This window comes from Leptodactylus fuscus, chromosome 1, assembly GCF_031893055.1.
Source record: "Leptodactylus fuscus isolate aLepFus1 chromosome 1, aLepFus1.hap2, whole genome shotgun sequence".
NCBI classification, from domain to species: Eukaryota; Metazoa; Chordata; class Amphibia; order Anura; family Leptodactylidae; genus Leptodactylus; species Leptodactylus fuscus.
In genome coordinates, this window is record NC_134265.1 from 175,918,172 (window position 1) to 175,941,697 (window position 23,526).

At 39.0% G+C, this 23,526-nt stretch overlaps 1 protein-coding gene across 4 annotated transcripts in view; it reads left to right on the forward strand.

Annotated features, from left to right (window-relative positions):
• The window catches only part of BNC2 (basonuclin zinc finger protein 2), a 464,979-nt gene that overhangs the window by 236,794 nt on the left and 204,659 nt on the right, over positions 1 to 23,526 (forward strand). Inside the window, exon 1 of one of the 4 annotated variants that reach the window (XM_075279955.1) lies at positions 17,562 to 17,611. The exons of 2 other annotated variants lie outside the window; for them this stretch is intronic. Coding sequence is in view for 1 of the 2 variants with exons in the window: in XM_075279940.1 (XP_075136041.1) it covers positions 17,954 to 17,956 (3 nt within the window). In the remaining variant the exon portion in view is untranslated. Of the gene's footprint in view, positions 1 to 17,561; positions 17,612 to 17,900; positions 17,957 to 23,526 lie in introns of those variants that run through there. One more of the 4 variants, XM_075279940.1, reaches the window with a different exon arrangement.

Genomic DNA, 23,526 nt, shown 5'->3' on the forward strand with positions numbered 1-23,526 from the left:
AAAGCAGTGTATATGAATATGTAAATGAGGTACAAGTGCAAAGGCATATCAGAGTCTCAAAGAGCTCAGTATTCGGGTTTTGAAAACCTCGAACTCTGGCATGCCAATTGTAGTTTGCCTCATTTGCATATTTGTATAAACAGCTTTATAAAAGGGTTGGCCAGTTTCAGACCAATATTGAGAGACAAATGTTATTGTATGTATAATAAAAATTTGTACAATTTTCCAATATACTTTCTTTATCAATTCCTCACAGTTTTCTAGATCTGTGCGTGCCGTCATTCATACTGTTACCTTTAGTGGATAAAAGTCTGACCGTGGTCATGTGATGTATAGTCTATGGTCATGTGATATACAGTCCATGGTCATGTAATGAGCACACAGGGGCACAGCTCGTTATAGGAACAGCACAGTAATCAGACATCTGCCTGGTAACGAGCTGTGCACCTGTGTGCTCATCACATGACCATGAACTGTACATCACATGATCATGGTTAGACTTTTAAACATTAGAAGTAACAGAATGAATGACAGCAAGCAGAGCTCTAGAAAACCGTGAGAGGTTGGTACAGGAACTATATTGCTAAATTGTATATCTTTTTATTATGCAAACAATAACATTTGTCTCTCAATATTATTCTGAATGTGGCCAACCCCAAATAATGTATTTATTGGACTAAGGGTATGATGGTGCTAAGCATGATGTCCCTTAAAATACACCATGGCTGGGTCAATATCCCAATTTCCCAATGACACACTCCCTTTAAATTGTTAGTACATAAAGATTACAATTTATCTGTAGCACACTTATAGTATCTGCCCTTTGACCCCATATAATCTACATCAGTCCAAGCGAAGACACTCCGCACAGAAAACTAATGATTATGACTATGAAGTCTTCCCTCTTTCTTCTTCTGTTCCTTAGCTGCTATGGACTCCTAGTATATCTTCTCTTCTCAGCTTATGTGTGTGTACTTCTGTAATATATTACTGTGTATTATCCTGTATCTGTATTACTATGCTGCTGTAACATACTGAAATTTCCCCACTGTGGGACTATTAAAGGATTATCTTATCTTATCTTATAAGACTGCATTTGAGGCATTCATGATAGAGGTACACAAGAACAACATACATTCTGGTAGTGTCTCCCTACCATCTTAAGATCTTCTAGCTCTCTTGACATATCAGTTTTAGTAACTACTCCTCAGGAAATAACACTACTGGAGCTTTTTTTCTTGTGGTCCCCTGTTATTCCTCATAGAAATTAAGTAATAATAGGACATCTGGGAGTTACCATTTTCCTTGTCAAAGGGGTGTGTCTTTATGCTATCTGTTGCTGCCAACACTAATTGATTAGTGTCAGGATGTGTATGGATACACCCCCAAGTGGTAACATCCAGAATAACCCAGCAATAGTACAATACAGATTTTTAAGAAAAGATACTCCAAAATTATTATTGTATGGGGACTATAAGTATTTACTAACACAGGCATTTCAGGAAAACTCACTAGTTCTCTTTTTACTACAAAGAAACTCTGTAGTCTTATCCTGCCATCATTCTCTCCCATAACGTTCCTCTACAAGAGACACATAGGTCTGCATAGGAGCCAGAGGCAAACTCATAGACTATATACGTCTGAGCGGGGTCTACTCTTAATCCTGAAATGCGCAGCTGCAGAACCAGGGCACTATGACAGCTACCATGGTGTCCGGGAACTGTATGAGCTGCTCGGTCCTAAAGGACTCAGGTCTGTTCTCCACTGCAAAAAAAACTCAAAAATGTGTCCAGTCCTGAACCAGAGAAAATGGTAGTTAAGCTCCAGTGAATAAGCAGATAATACTGGAACATTTGATAGTAGTATCTGAAACGTTATGAAGACAGTCATGATAATGTGTTAAAAGGAATGCTGTGATTCAGGATCAGCCCAAGATAAGTAATGAATATTTTTGCATATTTTTGTGTTATAGATAATATCTATGTGGAAAAAGTGAACTAGTATTCAGTGTTGAACTTGCTTTAAGGTCTCTGTGGTAAAATGAGTGTTTCTTTAGGAATTACAGTACTTAGAGTGCGGTGGGTGGCCAAGTGACATTTTCCAGGACAGATGTCTAATTCATATATAAGCCTTAAAGTGAATTTTTCATTGCAATCACTTTCAAGGGGGTTTTCCAAAACTTACATTTTGATGACCTATCCGTAGGAGAAGTCATCAAAATGTGATTGGTGGAGGTCCGACACCCTATAATGGCTGTCTGTGCTTATGCAGCTCATTCTTATTGACTTGAATGGGACTGAATTGCTGCTGTACTAGGTGACCCTTAGCATCGGGAAGAGGCTGTAGCACTTACTGAAGTGAACGGGGCTTAGTTGCAATACAAAGCACAGCCGCTATACAATGCACAAAACACAACAGGTATGTTAAGACATGTACTGTATATCAGCATCCATCTACTGTATATGTAACAGACTAACAGCAGTGAGCTCTTATAACAGGGATAGCTCATAGTCCTTGAGCAGTACATTTTCACTACTTATCTACTTATCTCTTGGTATTGTGCACAATTATTGATGCTTATTCTACAGGCTATCAGGGAAAATCTTATTGAGCAAATTTGTCTATTTCAATCCAATATTATAAATCAATTTGAGGGAAATACGTAAAACAGAAAAAAGGCAGCGTTTTGTTTTACCATGTATTTTAATTGGGACAAAGTAGATTTTAAGCAGGAAGGGCTTAATGCTGTGATCAAGGTGATAATTCCAAGTCTGAGTTATGGCATGTACTGCAGCACAGAGTGGGTTAAGTCTCAGCTTCCCTGTGCTCAGATGCTACATTAGAGCGATTGACATACTTGGAATGCCTCCTGCAGCTGGTGGCATATGACTGTCATTTGGAAGCTGGAATATGAAGAGACAGTGTACAATGAGTGCATTCACAAAACCATTCCTACTTCTTTCATTGGCTCCGCACTGTGAAAAAGTAGAGTATATGGTTACCTTATCTAATGTTACTTGGTGTCTTAAGGGGAATTATAAAACCAGCAGCAGATCATCAACAATATAGTTTTAACAGGGAGGAAACATGTCGCAACAGCATACAGACAGTACTGTTTGTCAATGTAAAGTGGGACGTGTGATCTAATATAATATGGAAGTGATGTACAGATTCTGTAGGTGAATCTCTAATGTGTGATTTTGGATTGTGTACTTACCTTGGATTGTTTGGTTGGTGATTTACATTGTAGCGTAGGAATGACTTAGGTTACTAATAACATGTTCGCTACCATCTGCCATGCAAACAAGGTATAATAAGGCTGTAGTGTGGGAAATGCTATTTCATACCTCCCAAACATCCCTGATACAACAAGGATGTGCATAAGGTACTTCTATCCCAGAGCTATTTCATACCTATAATTAAATATATTGTTAGGGAATATGCATGGAGAACCTATCATGCCCTTGTCCAAAAATGTTAAACAGTACTTCCAGCTTTGATAAGTCAGGTTCTGAATTATATTAGGAAATTAATTAAATTTGCTTAAATTTAATGTTTTAAAAGGGTTGACCACTAAGACAGACTCTTAACATACACCACGTATCCCCTGGTAGAAAATATGGACATCACAGAGGTGGGGATTTCTAACCTTTCTATGAAACAGAGCAGAGAACCACTAACATTTGAATGGCCACCATGTAAAATTACCTTTCCACTCTGCAAGGGTCACTGCAAAACAGCTTTGGATGGGCGCCAAACTAGTGGTAACCAATCAGTGGCTCTCCAGTAAGGCTGCATGCACATATAATGAGGAAAAGAGACATTAACCCTTTCCTGCCCCACCATTTTTTGATTGAAATTTTTTATTCCCCTTCTTCCAGAAACCATATATATATATTTTTTTTTTCTGTTGACAGAGCCGTAAAGGGCTTAATTTTACCGGGACAATTTGTAGTTTTTAATGATGCCGATAAGTCTGATCGACCTCATTGACTATAATGGCATCTGTCAGATGTCCATCATTTTAAAACTGAAACCAATGGAAGAAAAAGTGGGCTTTTTTCCTTTACCAATTTTTCTTCAAAGGTAATTCTGGCACAGATGTAAACATAGCCTTATGGGTGTTGTTTTTATGGTATTCTTTGTACATCCAAAATTATTTGTTACCTGTATTGTGGTGGTCATTGCAATTATGGCAATACCAAATTGATATAGTCTTTGTTAGGTTTTAACACCTTTAAAAAAATACAAAAAGAAAAAAGAAATTTCTTGGAGTCTCCATACTCCAACACTTGTAACTTTTTTTATATTTCTGTATATGGGCCTACATAAGGCATTTTATCATGTGGCCAGTTGTGCTTTTGATTTATATCATTTTGGGGAATGCCTGAAGTTTTGATTGCTTTTTACTTACTTTATAAATGCCTTTGTATTTTTGACCTAACCCACTCATCCATTTTAAATGTCAGTGAAACTGATACATCACCCAAAAAATGGATGTTAAAACTGACCCCATAGACTTGTATTGGATCCATCAGGTCAGAAAAATGGACAAAGATAGCATGTCTTATTTTTTAACTGATGTTACTCATGGTCAGTTTAAACAAAATGGACATGTGTATATACCCATTGATTCCTATGTTAAAAAAAACATCTATTACATGTTTCTTTTTTTTTTTTTTTCTTTTTTTACTATTGTGTGCATAGAGCCTCATAGCTCCCAGGGTGCCCTGACACATATCACTGATTCATAAAAATTATAATGGTATTAGACTGTCGTCATTGAATATCATGAATAAGAATGAGCAGACACGGTAAAGCAATATTTGAAAAGACAGATATGTAAATGGAATTACCAAGAACACAACTCCTACAGACATGGCACATCATGAAGTTTTGTCATGTGGATATACACTTGGTTACTGGTTAAATAGATTCGAAAAGTCAAAGGTATATCAACATAGGCAGGCTCCAAATCCATAAACTGTCAACGTTATTAGAACAACTATGACTAAAGGGCTACTGTGGCCTGGAACACCCAAGTAATAGCTAGTTTTCCTGGCTCTTAATCAATACCAATAAAGCTGACATGTTATGAACCTGGAGCCCAGACATTTTTTTAATAAATGTCAATGCTTAGACGTATTTGTGGGTATAGGACCAATAACTAACATTTTGGTAGAATAAGGTAATGCTACATGATTTATTTATAGATGATGGTAATCCACTGCTTTGTAATGTACAGCACCAAATCTGTGTAGGTAGAGTAAAATAGAGCGTAAAAACAAATGAGGAGCTAAATGCTAACTTACCAAAATATTATGTGGTGCACCATGATGACCATAAGCTGTACGGTATATAAAACTTGTGAGGTTACTGTCATTACATAAACATAAAGCTATATGAGCCGTCACCAGTTGTGTCCTTTAACATGCAGATGGAGCCTGGGCATAAAAAGTTAGCCTGAAACGGCATCATAATGTGAGAGGGTGAACAGAGAAGTGTTCATTTTAGGGATTCTAATTACGGTACGGAAGGGTTTGCATTATGAATTGTGATAGACCTGTCTGATTATATATATTTATAGATTGCATTAGAGATTAACTTTTTTACATACCCCTTTAATTTAGGATACATGTAGTAGAGCTTGCTGTAGATGAGCCCTTAATCTGTCAATAAAAAAAGAACTGAAGAGCACTATACACAAATGAGTCACCTGCGGTCCTAAATGAGTCCATGCTGCTAGTGGACATTTTCCTCCACTGATTTTCACGTGGACACTGCAAAGTCTCCAATGGAGACTCCAGCACAGATGTGAATGTAGCCTGATCAACACTTCGATTGCTATTTTCCCTCTTACATGGCTATGAACTTTCTGATGGACACTCATTAACTGTTTGTCAACTATCTATATGCTATTGATGGCTCCTACGTAAATGGCTTCTGATTCAAACTAACTACGGATATGCAGATTCTTAGCTTATCTTGAATTTGGTTAAGGACTCCAGTGCTTTATGATGCAAATTCAATACAGTAGGAAAACCCCTGACTGACTAAAATACACATCACAACCACTGGGTGGCCAAGCATAGACACATGTAAGAAAGACACCTTGTGACAGAAACATTTTGTTTTGAAAAGCTGGTGATCTCACGACACTTATAGCTAGAAATGTACAGTCAGGAGGAAAGGTAAGGAACAAATCTTTATTATGTTTTTATGGTATAGAAAATAAGCAAGACATGAGATGGCCTTTGTTGTGAGACTTCACAAAAATACCTCTGGTCTTCAGTAAAGTTCTCATTACAGGTTTGTACAAAATTCAAATACCTGCTTCATAGAAGGAAAATGTCAACCTGCAGACACTTCTCAAACGGGAACAAAATCTTTTTTCGACATGACTTATACCAAATGTCATTTTTACTTTAAAAAGGTGGGCAGTCAAAAATGTAACCACAGACTAGCAGCACGGCTGACAAATAATAATACTGTAATTTTTTTGCACTTAGTCCCAATAGAAAGGGTAAGGGCTAAAGTGTGTGGCAGCAAGTAGAAGCGGTAGTTTAACAAACACACAACACAGAAGTTGCCAAGATAATCGGATGGTTTAACCTTTCTAAAATGTCTTTTTGGCTTTTTTTGTGTTTTTTTTCTCTACATGTTCCTTTAAAGATTGGAAGTGTAAAATTTCTTTCATTAAGACTAATTATATATTTTTAACATGTCACTATTAATTTAACATATACAGTAAAATATTGATATATTGTAGGTTTGGGGGTAGTAGTATAAAATAATCTATATTGGAATTTCTTTCCTTTGTAAGAGTGATTCTGATAATGAGCTTGTAAAGTTTGAGCATTATATATCTCCCAGTCCCTGTCAATGCACTAGAATAAAGAAACATTAAAGCACCCTTTATTTTGTCATGGAACACCTTCTTAGCAAAAGGGTTTCAGAAAAATGTTATGGACATCCCCTTTAAGTTTCACACAAGTAGAGGCTACTGGTGTGGATGTAGGTATCTGAAGATACATTTACTATATACAATAGTCCAATAGTCCTGAATTTATTGAGATTGTCCCAAATGTTCTGTATCAAACCCAGCAAAATCTGTCTTCTCCAAAAAGAAGCAGTGTTTATGCAGACCACATGCAGAAATGATTGCTCCTGTGTGGTCCTGGGGCTGAATGCAAATGCCCTGATTTTGCCAGTGAAAATGTCTGTCACTGTATATTGAAGGTTCCTTCCGTATGGACCTTAAACGTCAGCCATTCCTACAATCAGAATTGTTCCCTATGAAGTTGGGGCAACATGGTGGCTCAGTGTTTAGCACTGCAGTCTTGCTACGCTGGCGTCCTGGGTTCAAATCTTGACCGGAGCAACATATGCAAGGAGTTTGTATGTTCTCCCCGTGTTTGCATGGATTTCTTCCTATAATACAAAAGACATACTGATAGAAAAAAAAAAGTACATTGTGATCCCTATATGGGGCTCACAATCTACATTAAAAAAAAAGTGTTCACTAAGAAGTGACATCACAGCACCAGCGCTGACGACACTAATCCTTAACCTCAGGGGCCCGGAGACCTGTCAGCCAGTGATCGATTATACTGAGATCCATTATTTAGACCAGCTGTATCTGCGTGTTTCAGGCTTATTATACTGTGTCTATTGCCAATGTGCTGCATATGGTAAACATCACGTGCATGTTTATATAGGACTCTTCATATGAAGAGTATTTTTCGGTACTATTCTGTTCCTAAAATCGCTCTTTTGTCACAGGCACAGGCCCCAGTATTTACTAGACTATATCCTCCCCCTCATCAGCCCTCTGCCACACAGCTGTCACTAGCAGTGGGAGCATATAAAAGATAGGGCTGGGGAGACTTAGGGACATAGAGAGCGCCCTGCTAAAATCGTGTCACGTAGCCCTAATTCATCTGCTCTCATTAGAGTGAGCTAGGGACAGCAGTTATGTCCAAGAGCACAGCTCTACACATGACACACGAACGGTTTGGGGAATAGAAAATTGCTTTCTCAGGAAGCCTAGCCAATTAAGGACTTGACCATATTGAATGTCAAGTGTTAATTTAGGTTTTTCTTCATTTTCCCAGCGGTAATGTGGGTCCTGTGATGAGCAAATACATGTCAAGTAAAAGTTGATTGCATGAAGGACCTGAGTATTATATGTCACCGGCAAGTCACAAATGTAGTCTAGCCTTTTAACCCATTAGGTGAGCCCAGAAGGAGAAGGGGAAAGGATTAACTGTGCCATAATGATGAGCAAAGATACAGCAATTTACAGCTGAAAGAGGGAGCAAGCACAGCAGACCCTTCACTGCTGGACCAATGTAGAATTACTGTACAATGGAAGCTATGATTTCTTCCTACCTGCTATATGCAATTATATATACACATATACATGCAGGTTTTCTTATTAATTCATGTTATATGGGCATTGATAATTCATCATTGCCCAGGTATTACAACATTCATTGTTTACATTTACAAAAATCTATAGATTATGTAGTTACACACATATAAGTTTTTGGTGAATATGTGGTAAATTTTGCAATGACTACATAAAAATATAGCAGAGCTGCCTTTTTCTTTTCATTTCTTAGGCTGGAGATACATGAACATTGTGCATTTTTCACAGACATTCAGTACCTAAGAGGTGCCTGCTTTCATGGCTCCCTCATACATTTAAGTGTTTTGAGAGATCCATAAAATCGAACAAAAATAGAATATGACATGCATTTTTATGGTTCGTTAAAATAGGCCGTGAAAATATCAGCCATTTGACCAACCCCCATTCACATGAATGGATATAAATGCAGCCGTTTGAAGAGCGTTAAAAAAAAATGTCTCGTCACCCAGCCCAGTATGACATTCGTGTGAATGTAGTCTTAGAGGTGTACTGGTTTTTGCATATTATTAACCCACACAGTTCTAGCAAATGGCAAATTCAGCTAAGTTGTAGCAGATAAAACTCTTCCCTGATAGAACTGAGGGTTCTAGGGTAACTCAACAGTGATTAGTAGAGAAGACAAGTTCATTGGAACATTGACTGAGCAAAAATAGACTGCTATCCTGTCTGAGGCAGACCCAGTACATGTGTCCTGTTTCTCTTATTAACTGCTCAAGACATTGATGTATAACTTACCTCTTTTTCTTGGGAGTAGTGTGCAACCTAGCTGTGTCATTACTAAGATAAATAAATATACAAATATTTCTCTATCTATCTATCTATCTATCTATCTATCTATCTATCTATCTATCTGTCTGTCTGTCTGTCTGTCTGTCTGTCTGTCTGTCTGTCTGTCTGTCTATCTCTCTATATGAATATGAGATAGATAGATAGATAGATAGATAGATAGATAGATAGATAGATAGATAGGATAAAGATAGATATTATCTAAATAGATATAGATAGTTGTGATATGGATAGATAGATAGGTAGATAGATAGTTAAATATGAGGAAAATATTATCTAAATAGATATAGATAGATGTGATATAGATAGACTCTAAGTAGGTCTAGAGTAGCACCTTTAAGAAGATGGGTGCAAATCCAAGACATCCATCATATAATCCCACATAACCACAATAAAAAGACAAACAGCACTCCAATGGAGTGAAAAAATATACTGTGGATTTATTCCAATAGCAACGTTTCGGTCCTTAGAAAGGCTTGAGACATGTCCTGTGTTCTAAGGATTGCTATTGGAATAAACCCACAGTAATATTTTATCACTGCATTGGGGTGCTGCCTGTTTATTGTAGATAGATAGATAGATATTGCAAGATTTATTGTAAAGCAGCTCAAGCTTCAGCGTTCTGCAGCAATTTGTTACCTAGTTCATTTGTACATATGGGGGGGACATCTGATATCTTGGCAAAGGCTTCTATCAAGTGAGATTCCAATAAGCTTGCCTAGTTACACAACAGAAAGGCTCTAGGGAAATTACAAATATCTTCAACGTCTGTGGTCAAACCGAACATAGCGAGGGTTAATGCCAATTCAGATCTTGTATGTTTTCACTGGGACTTTGTTAAGGCACCCAATGTAAATTTTAGTGACAGCGGCTCTTGCTGATTCAACCCTTTTTCTGTCACCTTTGACGGATGGTTCCCAATGCAATCAGCCATACCACCTCAGCAAGTCGTGATTTTCAGGAGCTGCGGAGTGAAATGGCAAAACTCTACTTAATTATGATTAAAACCAAAAATGCTCCAAGAGTCCATTGCAATGAGAGTAATATTAGCCCAGATAATTATTCATAAGATCCCCGTACCCCAGGAAACCCCACCCTGGTGATTTCACCTTGTTTATTTATTTGTTGATAAATTTCAGGAGTCAGACAGCTGACACAGATGGATAATCTGAGTGTATAGGGTGAGGAGTTATAAATTAACACATTATTCGCTCCTAATGTGAAATACTTGAAGATGCATTTTCTTGGTCCCTTGACATCCACCCCAGTGAGGGCTCACATTGTACTTTTTTTTTTTCGAGTGGCATTGATTTGTTAAAGCGCTGAATTAGCATGTCAGGCCAGCTGCCTGTTCCAGCACTGTGTTATAGAGAACTGTCTTTTTTCCCTCACTAGTTTTACTTCCTGCTGCCTTGGCCACACACGCAGTGCCGCATCTTGCTTAGGCTAGCTTTTTACCGTGATACATTATTTGTCTTTTATCCCTTTATATAGTACAGGTATTAAGAAAAGTGGAATGACATCATTTGGTTATTTTTAAGAATACTTCAGGCTTATGTTTAGGCAGAGGGCAGATCAACGGAGCGCAAAACTAATAAAGTGTAATATTTTATTTCAAAGAACAAATAGAATACGAATACTGTATATACAACCTGATGTAGTATATTTGCTAACAATATACAGTAAGAGAGGTGATGCCCAAGTTCAGTTTTTGCATACAACCGCAACCAGGTATGGATCATAATGGGATAGAAAGTATATAGGAGAGGAACCAGTCGTCTTTTTTCAATCCAGTCCTGTTTTTAGCTTCAAAAACTGCTTGCAAAATCCCAACCATGTATATAAACCCTAAAGAGGGCTTGCCATCTCTTCTTTTATATATATATATATATATATATATAGCTTAATAAATACTTCCATTACCCATTACACAATTCTAGAGCACCTCTTTTTGTACATTAAACTTTTTTGTGCTGCCCCTTTGTTATTCCTTCTGAATATGTACAATGAAATTGACAACTGGGTATTACCGCTCACCTTGCCAAATGGGCATATCCTACAAGAACTGACTGAATAGTGCCAGACTATGTAGAAACACGCCTCTCTTGTCAATTTATGTAGAAAATTTTAGGAGCAATATCCAGAGGAAGCACAATTTAGAGTTGTGAGAAAAGATGCTGTTAAATTATTTCATGGGGAATATAAGTACTGTACTTAATAAAATAATCAGAATAATTGAGAGGTCCTCTTTAAAGCGTAAGTTACACTTGAACCAAGGACAGTCTACACCTTAGAAAGTGCTATGCCACGTACCTGCTGCCGCTCATATTTTTCATACACACCCAACCTTACCATAAAGTGTTTAATTCTAAATAATTTTAAATAAAAATGGTCCCAACGTAGTAGTGACATGCGATGGACAAATAACACTTCCATACATACATTGCAAAAATAATTTACTGAACATAAGTAGAACACAATGCCTAAATAATACCATAAAAAAGTGCTCAAATAATGCCAAACAATAATGATATGATAGAATTGCCATACATAAGTAATCTAATAATTGTGGGGTGCAAAATATGGAAAATACTATTGTACAAATATATATGGGGCTCAGGTGCCAGTCTATAAGTTGCGCTCCTTTAGCAGGGGTGGCTGAGTTGTCCTGTGTGACCACATAGGTTGCATGCCCCTAAGGCCGGCTCTTTCTTTACTAAACTAAGTCAATATTGGTTCACCACAGTATTTAACAAGTTAAAACAGCAAGATTAAGTAACGGGCTTAAGATTGAGTAACGGGCCCAGGACATTACTTTAGATATATTTTGCAGATCTTTTTAGCCAAAATGGCCTCAAATTGGTGCCAGTGGTGTCACAGAACTGCTAATCTTCCTCTTACTGAGAGAATTAAAGTGGTTTTCTGGAACACAAATATTGATGATAGCATAGATGGTTCTGATTTCTGGCACTCTGCTGATCAAAGACGCTACCATGCTTGGGTAACTGCTGAAGACCCTTCTTCAACCTCGAGAGGTCATTTTTATCTGTTACGTGGCTTTTCTGCTGCTCAGTTCTTTTTTTTTTTTAAATAAATGGGACAGATTTACAATACCTGGCATAGTTGCTACATTGGTATACATTGAAGAGGCCACATCACTTGGTCCCTTCTAACAGATGATCAGTAGTGGGGTAAGGTGTCAGTCCCTCACTTATCTTACGTTGATGACCTATCCTAATAAATAGATCATACATATTAAAGTCCTGGAAAACCTCTTCAACAGCCTTGTTTGGCTGAGTATATTAGAGAAGAGATAAGACATCTTTACACATAACCATAACATTTTTCCGCCAGTGCATATTTTACTGATATAGCTGGCATACATACATCCAGTTTATGTTTTTTACTTCAGTTGTCATGATAATAGTAAAACAAGTTAATAATCTGTAACAATATTATACTAGCTATAGTAACCTGACATTTGATCCCTGTTGGCAGTTCATATCACTGTTATCTGGTGTTGCCAACAGTAAGTCTGTGGCTGCCAAGCCAGAAAATGATCTTTTGACTGTTGTGGGCATACTCTGTGACATATGTAGCAGATATTTAGCAGGGAGGGGGAATACGAATTGTGTCCATCACCTGTTGACAATGGTGTTATCCTTTGTTATCACTTCCATCTTTAAAATAGAGGTGTTACCTTTCATTGTTACCCTGCATGACATAATAATGAGATGACTGCTGCCCTGTCTCCAGTGTAAAAAGCTTAAGCTGACAAATTGATAACAGAAAGTATTGGTTTATTGAGAATTAGTATGAAAACTGCAGGTTTTCTATTTTTCCACTAGAGATTTTGACATGAAATGTAATAAAAAAACACAAGATCCCTTTAAATGAGGAGAGGAGGGGGCTCTGTCTGCATCAGTCACTCAGTCGCTGTTTATGGGTACCTGAGTTTTCATGAAAGTTGAAATATGTGCAGAGTCTTGTTATGCAGTCTGTTCTATGACTGTATACGCCTTCATACATGGTGTGCTATCAGTTTTCTGCTGCTAATAATCACATTTTGGATGCAGAACATTTTGAATCTGTCTCTGAGGCTGTGGCAATGTACAATAAGGAGCAGTCTGCCCCTGTCTAGTTTCTTTATATGTAATTCTGCCAGAAGTAACTGTACAATAGCAAACAAATAGCTGAGAAAAGCCCAAGTGACCATAATATAGGAGTTCCAGAAACACTGAACTAATAATAAAATAGAAAAAGAACATCTGTGAGCAGGGTCAGGAAATCTGATTACTGTCTGTGAATATTATCCCATCTGTAATCACATCAGCATCCGGAAGTAGATACAAGACTTTTTTTTCTTATACAGTAAGCTGTGATATTGGTAGAATGTTCAGTCCTTTGCACATAGTAAGCAGTTTGCAGATATGTGAGTGCAGGCTGTGAGGAGAATCAATCCCTCCCTTTTCCATTTGCTGTGAAGATGTCTTGTTGTAATCTAAAGATGGAATTCAGTTAGAAACAGGGAGAGAACTTCAAATTAACTAGAATGGAGATACTTAGTGGCGGGAACTTTAGGGTAAGTTCACATGGGGTTTTTTGGTCAGGATTTTGAAGCCGTGGCCACCTCAGATTCCGGACCAAAAAACCCTTTGTGAACGTACCTTTAGAGAGGTTTTTCAGGCAGAAAGCAATCACATTTTTATTTAATATGGATTAAATTTTGAACCTCAAACACATGCTCTATTAAATGAGATTATGTTGTTTGAAAAGTCTGACCATTTAAAGTCTGTTTTTCAGCATACCGATAAAAGCATTGCTGCCCATTGAAAACAATGTGAGGCAGATTCCATCTGGAATTGTGCTGACACTGAGGCGGAATCCATTTTAAAATAAGCTCCATAGTTCTCCATATGAACTAGCCCTAAGTCGCTCCTGACATGTTTTGTACTTCAGACCCACCACTATTTTTGTAGCCCACCTTTGCACCTTTTCTATTTTATTGATATCTTTTGTAAATTGGGTCTCCTTAACTGGACACAATTGGAGAAGATTTATCAAGTAAAATGTGCCAGAATACTGCCATAATTTGTGCCAAAAAACTTAACATGCTGAGCACCGCATTTATCAAGTGTTTTGGACACTTTTTATACACCTTTATGATTTCTACAACAAAAGGAGTGTGGAAAGGAGACATGGTCTATTTTGCATCACCATGATGCAAAAATGCCACATAAATTTTCTGTATTTTTCAGGTGTAAACTAAGGCAGCTAATAGGAGGTATAATGTTAGACAATCTAAGAATACAATATATCTATCTAATAGCATCAGATACATGTACAAATCTGGTGCAGTTTAAGACTGTCTAGTCTAAGTTTGCCCTGTATTGATAAATCTGCCCTAGTATTCCAGATGTGGTCTCTCTAGCACTCTAAACAGCAGGATCACATTCCTGCAATCTCTTTATTTTTGGTGGTTATACCTCTGGTTATACAGCTGAGCATCCTACTTGCTATCCCAGTTGCATACCCATGCTGAACACTCATTGTCTGATATCAGGAGCCCTAAATCCTTTTCTTATGATGTATTGCAGTCAAGCTCTATTGACTGCAATGGAGATGAGCTGCAATACCATACACAATCTATTTTATGAACAGATATGGTGCTGTTTTTAACAAAAGTATTACTAAATAACTCCTTTTAAAAGAATTCCAATCCAACCTCCAGCACCTTTGTGAAGGTTGGCACTACAGGTATATCTACTTGGCACAGGGCTCTTCTAACTGTGCTGTTCTACAGGAGAAAGTACTAAGGGGAGAATTAAGAAATGTGACCTTTTAGTGTCTCAACATGAGCTACATGAGCTAGTCTAGTCAGAAGGCAGCAAATGTTTTTATACCTTGAAGGAAGTTCAGGCTGGACAAGTTTGTATGAATTTATTCAACATAAAGATCAGGCTTTGTAAGGTCACCCCAGTGTATGAAGACCATCACTTTCTGCGGTCCTCTGTTCATCCCAAAGCCCATCCTATCACCAGAGAAGGTAAAATATAATGTAACTAATTGGTTGCTCTTATGGATTGTGTATATGACTTTTATATAGGAATCGACATCCTTACAATGGGTCACTTGTTTTTGTTTTTTTTACAAGAAGCCTCTATCTGTGTATTTTTAGCTTGTGAGAAGAAACAAAAAAAGCCTTGCAATTTTATTTATATAGAATCAACATACAATTCAGTTCAATTTACAAGTCAGAGGGTACATATCAAATAATAGGAGTGAGGGACCTTCTTGCAAACATTTGCAATATATGAGGAGGTAAGGAGACACAAGAGGTAAGAGTGTCTGTTTGGTACAATGATCCAGCCATGTTTTAATAAATAAGGTCATATATTTGAAGCTGTATGAGCCCTTCACCAGCTGGTATCTGTGAATACACAGATACTAAGTGCATGTGCAGGGTAACTTATAGATGGAGGGGTCAGATTCTGTGGACTTGAGTAGCAAGGTTTGCTTACACTAGGTTTACATCTGCATTCAGGTTTCTGAACGGAAACGTAAGCTGCTTAAAAAAGTGGTCAGTACTGGAAAACTGCCGACCCCATAGACTATAATGGGGATCGTTGAATTTCCGCCCGAAAAGGCTGTAAAAATGCGGAGAGAAAAGTGCTGCTTGCCTGACTGAGGTCGTGTTATAGGCGTGCCTTAAAACCTGTGTTTTAAACATGTTTGAAGCTTCTGTAGTTGAGCATTAAATCTAGTTGCCTTGGGTAGAGTATTCCAGAGCATTAGTGCAGCTTGAGAGAAATCTTGGAGACAGGGATTGGATTTTTGGATAACAGAGTATACAAGTCTAAAATAATTCTCAGATTGGAGAGGACTGTTAGAGTGGCAGACAGTGATGAGGGAAGAGATGTATTCGGGTACAGCACTTTTGGGGGAATTTGTGGGTGAATGTGATAAACTTGTATTGTGTTCTGTGGTGGATGGGCAACCAGTGCTGCGACTGGCACAAGGTAGATGCATCTTTGTCCTGGTTTGACAGAAAGATGAGTTCCCATGAATCTCATTACCCATTGCCAAAACCATAGAATTTAAGAATGTATTAAATAGATGGTTATATAAGTAAGATCATTTAAATAATTAAACAGATTTGACTTTCAGACATCTAGGAAAGCTGGATAGCAACTCGTGCGGTGGTCAAATTAAGCATCACCCTTTTTTAGATAAAATACAATTTTTAATTTAAATAAAATAACCACATATTTGAATAGAAGTATTTGCGGCAGGAAAGAGTAGCACCATTTATTTATTATGCTTACTTATATAGCGCCATCATATCCCACAGCGCTTTACAGATATTGTCAGTCACTGTCCCATATAGGGCTCACAATCTACATTCCCTATCAGTATGTCTTTGGGAGGAAACCGGAGTACCCGGAGGAAACCCACGCAAACACGGGGAGAACATACAAACTCCTTGCAGATTTTGCCCTTAGCAGGATTTGAACCTAGGACTCCAGTGCTGCAAGGCTGCAGTGCTAACCACTGAGCCACCGTGCTGCCCTATGACCACCATGATTCTTATTTCCACATGATTTATTTCTCTTATAAGGAATCTCTGGGTATTTATTACTTGACAAGTGGTATACCACCCAACAGGTATTAGGTGCAAGTCAACAACTTAGACCATTACCCTTAACAAAATAATGAAAATAACTTTTCCTTCAATTTACACGGAAAGGCGAGTGATTGGAGCTAACAAAAGAGGTGTTGTTGTGTGTCTGGATGATGTTTGCTCAGCTCCATGGCCTTAATGAACTATCTGTAAAGCAAGTATTATGCAGGGTTAAGATTCCCCATCAGCTGAGTAGAAAATGACTGATCCTTCTTTTTGCTGTGCTTTCCCTGAGGGCTGCTGCAACTGTGAACAAGTGACACAAGCAGTCACAAGCCTGTCACACTGCTAGGGCAGGTCAGAGGTTGAGCCAAAGAGCACAAATGCTTCTGGACAAAGGTTTCACTTTGGAATAGTTTGTTTTTGCTGTAAAGCCATGTTTTCCATATGCTCCAGCTCAGCATGGCAGGGATACTATGTGGGAGATGATGTATGAAGCAAACATTCCTTTCAGGTTAAACTGGGGATATGCTATTGTGCTATGATTCCAAGTCACATGAATCTTTTATTGCCACTAGTAGATCATGGCCTTAAGGGAGGAGGGAGGTGAGGAGTGTGTATCAGTGGCTCTATGTGTATATGCACATGATGGAGGAGGGGTGAGCACATTGAGGGAAGGGAGGGCTTAGGGCAGCGAGGAGGGAGGGAGAGATGACTGAGACACTCAGGAACTATGAGAGGAACACTTCCCTTGGAAAAAATGACCATCCAACGTGAGTCTGATCCGCTGTGACAGTCACTTACAAGCATTTTTTTTTCTTTTACGTTTTTTTTGTTCCTTTAAACTTTGACTGTTCTCTCGCAAGCCCAGACAATTAACAGCTGAAGAAAATATGACAGGACACACGCAAAAGAGGTTGGGAGATACAGGGAAAGGAATGCACCAGAGCGGAGAAAGCTGAGTTTGCCTCCTTCTTTAAACTGCCAGAGATTTTTTTTTTTTTGGTGTCCCTCTCCCTCCTCTTTAATATATTTATTATTTTTTGCACTGTGCACGAAGGCCAGAAGTGAGATCTGTTAACTGCTCCACACTGACTGAGAGGCCAGAGCAGCTCATGGTACTGTATGTTACCACTAATACTCCCTTCATACCTTCTTGCATATTCTATTAATTTTATGGGAGGGGGAGGGCTATGGCATGAAGGGGGAAGGCACTGACTGCTCTCTTTACAATTTCCTTAACCATCTTTCTACTTCATTGGCATCACTGATCTTGTTGTGGCGTGAAGGGTTAACCACACCATTTCCAGATGTTCTGACATCTTTGAAGAATTTTACGACCGCGCTAATGAAAGTGGTATGGTACCAGAGCAGGGTCTTGGCACAGAAGGTGTTAAACCTTCCAAAGCAGATGCTGTTTGCAGAATTAAAATCCAGTAAATCTGATGTCTGTGAACTCCTGCCGAAGAGTGTGTTAGCGGGACTTCAGTTTAACCCTTGCTGCCAGGAGTTGTGCAATTCTTTTATGACAGAGATGAAATCATGTGTCGCCCCCGTAGGTAGTAGCATTTACAGTAATAGATGCAGAAGAAATGTATCTATTATGAATCTGACTGCACTCTCTTTGTTCTAGGGTTAGAGGGATTCTAGATCACTCGGGGGCAAATTTCTTCACTTTTTGCATGTATTCCAAAATCACAAGTCTAAAGTTGAAAATTTTATTCCTAAAATCAGTGATTCCCAAAAGGGGTGCCACAGCACCCAGGGATGCCTTGGAAACATACCGGGGGCTGTGATACAGTGGTTGGGAAGATGTCCACATGCCTTCATGCAAAATTATCTGTATCCTTACGATGTTTTTTGCATTTTAGTATCAACCATTTTTTTCCAGGGGTGCCTGGGGGAAACATTGCCTTATAGTGTCGAGTTACCATTGTTCAGCTAACAGTAACGTGTTATGGAATGCTTAAGCAGCATTTACCCTATACAGCTTTTCTATTGGATCTGCTACCTTTACTAGGGGAGGCTATCCAGTAATATGGCGGGGAAGCAGCAGGAGTTCACATTCCCTGCAGTTTCCATGTCAGCCCATAGGTAGATGAAGGCTGCTGACGGATTCAAAGGGTGATAATGGAGAATAAGAAATTATATTACCTCAACCCTGGTAACCCAATACCTGAAGAATACAGCCTGAAAAGGGAGCAAAATGTCTTGCATAAGACAATGAGTTAGGAGATGTTAGGGAGTTGCAATTTATGTAATTTTAGGATCTATTAGAGGAGTTGTATTAAAAGTTAGCCTACCCTTCATGTATTTTATATTTATATTAGCCTAAATATTTTCACGATCAGTAGTATAAAATCTTGTGACAAAACAAATGAAGAAAGAAGACTATGTATGTGTCCATATGTACTGTATATGTGCTGCCTCTATTAGAGAGACTGCTAGGAGCAACTGACCTGCTGCAATTGTCACCGAGCAGTTGATGCTCCACTGGTGTTTAGTTGTAGGGGGGACCTGGCGCACAGATATAATTTCTACAGAAAGATGGGGGTCATACTGAACCTAGCTAAATCCATCATCTTCTCAACAGCCATGGAAATAGATTTTGTTTTCCTTTGCATAGCTTGAAACAATTGTTCTAGCAAGTAGTAACCACACGCTTTCTTTCTATCTTTCTTTCTTTCTTTCTTTCTTTCTTTTTTTCTTTCTTTCGTTCGTAACTTATCCTTCTACTTTTTCTTTCTCTATTTTATAAATTTTCAGTTTTTTTTCAATGCTCTATAATTTTTTTTTCTGTTTCTTTCCTTCTTTTACTTTGTTCTTTCTTTCTCCCTTCCTACCTTACTCTCCCTCTTTCTCTCCCACTTTCTTTCTTTCTGTGCCTTGCACTCAAGTTGACTTGCTAAACTCTCTTGAATTGCCAACACTACCTCTATACAGGAAGCAAACAATTAACACTATAGTAAGTCTAACCATTGGTACATTATATTTAGTAAAGTAAGAAGATAAATGAGAAAAACAGCTAAATATAGGCGAAAAAACTACAAAGAATGAGAGTAATACCCTTTCACCTAAAGTGTATATAATCATAGTAACACAGTTAACAACTAGTATCATTTCTATTAGCTTTAGAGCATATCTTGAGGGTATACAGCTAAATGAAAGAGTAGCTTAGTGGATCTATGGCCACAAGGAAATTACAAGACTAACAATTCCATAACATATCCCTTGAAATTGCTTTGTTTCTCTAAATATAACTAGATGCAATACATATAAAAATGTGAAAAAAGCAGCTCCACAACTAGGAATATGGAGCAGTACCCCTATACTCACCAATACCTGGAAAAAAATATTGTATCAGTAACCAGTAATCCAGAGCCTTGACAAGATCCAAGCATCCGTTAACAGGTTAAAAACATTTCATCTTTTTTCAGTCCATATTTAAATTCAGTGTGTTCAGATACAATGTTTTATACTTATACATTTAGAGTTCGGTAAAAGTCCTTTACTGGACTTGAGATGTGTGAACACCGGGCATTTATATATAGTTTTATCAAAATGGGATGTTTTTAACCCGTTAACTGGTACAGAAAAAAATTTGGATTTTTGTTCAAGCCTAAAAAGCAAACCAATTATTGTAATTCTCCTCTTCCTAAATACAGGATTACTATTGGGATTTTTGCACTGTTAAGGGGGGAAATACATTTAGGATATAACCTTTTGTACAGGTACAAAATGATAAGGTTCATAGTACCTTTCCCTCTCCCTACTATGGAGGGGCTGGTAGTGGCTTTTCATAGAATTGAGTGGAACGCTGTCAGTGAAATGATGACTAATTTATTTATAACTATAAAAAGAAGATGGTTTTGTCGGATGAATATAACAGTCTGATTAGTGCCCTGTTTATGACGGTTTGCTTTTCCCCACAGTTATATTGACAGGGTTTATGGAAGCTGTAAACTGAATGAGCTATCAGCTCAAGCTACAAAATGGTGATTTATGGCTAGTTCTAGCAGCGTACAATCCGGAGACATTCATTAGTATCATCACTGATTTTCAAAGGACAAACCGGTTTTATCTTTTTAACTGGTGGATTGGGCAAAGAAGGGGGGATATAATTGAGTCAATATAATTTAACATCCCAGGATCACTTGTATAACAGGCATCTCCAGTGATAGAGCAGTTAACCCATGTACTGGACAAGCTGCTGTGTGGTCTTTAAAGGGAGTCTGTCAGCAATAAATGTGTTATACCTGACCTATTCAAAGTACCTTGTAGATGTGATTGTACAGTTTCCAAATAGGCCTCTGTTACTCAGCTTTGAAGCCACATTTTCATGTAAATGATAGGAAAAGTGCCTTGAGTTGTGCCTTGGTATATTTGGGTTTCTGAACCCTCATTAACGTATGAATAAAGTGTTAATTTACATTGAAATGGGGCTCCATAGCTGAATAACAGAGGTATATTTGGAAACTGTAGAGTAACCTCTACAAAATACTGGGATTAGATGTATAACCAATTTACTGCTTACGCTGGGTTCACACCAGCGTTCGGCACTCCGTTCTCAGGTTTCCGTCTTCTGCATACAGAAGACGGAAACCTGTCATGCTGAGTCTGGCCGTGAGTGCCTGTGAGTGTTTTAAGCTCTCCGCGGCGAAACACAAGAGTACTGCATGTAAAAGAGAAAAAGAAAGAGACACCGAGCGCACTAAGTGCAGTATTACACTGTCGGGATGGGTCAAGTCTTGACTTAGATAAAAACGACCAATTGGCCTCTCACCTGATTGGGTAGTGATGAAACACAACACCCAAGGTCTGGGTTGTCTAATAGGTGGTACAGGTGAGAATGGCAGCAGCTCCTTCAGCATACACCAGAGACCCGGGAGGTAGACATGACAACAGGGAGAGAGTAGGATCCGCGCTCAGAGGTCGGGCAAAAAGGGTCGGAGATAGATCATGTAGATGAGAGAAACTTTATTGTAATAAACACAGTACAGCACAACGCGTTTTGGGTTAAAAGGAACCCTTTTTCAAGTGCAAATTCACAGTTTAGCAGTTTGGCTCCACTTTTAGCCTACACACAGGCAGACTGTTTGTAGCTCAGGTTCCACCATCTGATGCTCTCAGGCACATGCGGTTTTGTATTCTGCTAGAAAGCCAGCTGAATTCTGTGCAATGGTGGTTTTCCCGTTATGTGCCCCAGGGCTGGAGATATCATTACTGTTATAATGGCAACGATTTCAGCCCACAGTCAGAAGGGCATTCTTGACAGTCTAGCTGGGCTGTGAGGAACGCCCCTCCTGATAGTACTGGTCCATAGCCCTATACTGTCAGAGGGGGCATTCCTCACAGTTTAGTGTCATGGCTGGCCAGTAAGGAATGCCCTCTCTGACAGTACAGGGCTATGGACTTCGCCCGTCCATAGACTAGTACCGTTGGCTTTCCCATTATGTGCCCTGGGGGAAGAGCAGTCGATGCTGTTACTGATAGCTCTTCACTGTCAGAAGGGCGTTCCTGACAGTCTAATTGGGAACGCCCCTCCTAACAGTACTGTGTGTAGCTCTATATTATAAGAGGGGGTGTTCCTTACTGCCCAGCCATGATGCTGAACGTTGAGGAACTCTCAGCATCATGGCAGGGCGGTAAGGAACATCCCCTCACAGTATAGCGCTACATACAGTCGGTTTTCTAGCGGTATATAAAACTGCAAGTGCCCGAGGACTTGTAAGATCCTCTTTAAAGGGGTTATCGTTTTCTTTTTTTTTTAATTTGATCATTAATTTTAGATCGGTGGTGGTCCGACTGTCAGAACCTCCTCTGATCGACTGTTTTCTCCTGTGAGTATTGCCCTGAGAGTGCAGCTCACATGCTAGGAGGGGCAACAATCATATCCCACTGATATTGGGAAAAAAAAAATCTGTGATGGCTTATCCTTAGGTGCCATTTACATGGACGAGATAAAGCATTCTTCCACTTACCCTTTGTTCACATCTGCGTTCAGTATTCCGTTCGGGGAGTCTGCATGGGGACCCACCGAACCGAATATCGAACGCAACTGCAAGCGGTGAGCAATGAAAGCACATTGACCCCATAGATTTTAATGGGGACCGTGCGCTTGCCACGCGCTGCCCGCACAAATCATGTGGACAGGAAAGTAGATTGTGAACTACTTTCCTGTCCGCATGATCCCTGCGGAAATCTGGCGGAAAGCACACGGACCCCATTATAGTCTATGGGGTCCGTGTGCTTTCACTGGCCCACTGCTTGCAGTTGCGTTTGGTATTCCGTAGGGGGGGAGGGGTGCAGATGTGAACGAGACCTTAAGATTCTTTTCCAAATCCTGGCCCTGTGGAAGTAGAAAGCCGAAGTAGTGTGGGTTTGCTCGTTGATTAGTCTCAGACATCATGGGGTTAATTAGCATGACTCTCGCTATGCGGTTCTGTTGCTGTATCAGCTGCAGAATCTGCAGGAAGATGAAACAGGATACCTTTTTATTTCAGTGTCCATCAATGCCTCCCTTTGTTTTTCCACCTCAAAATCGGCTCCAAATTCCTTTGTGTAACGTCCCCTAGGATAGGCCATCTATGTATGATTATGTTGAAGCAACTCATGAACCGAGCTGTAGGGACACTGTGCTGGGATAATCAATGAAGGGGCTCTGGCCACTTTATCACATTGACTGGTG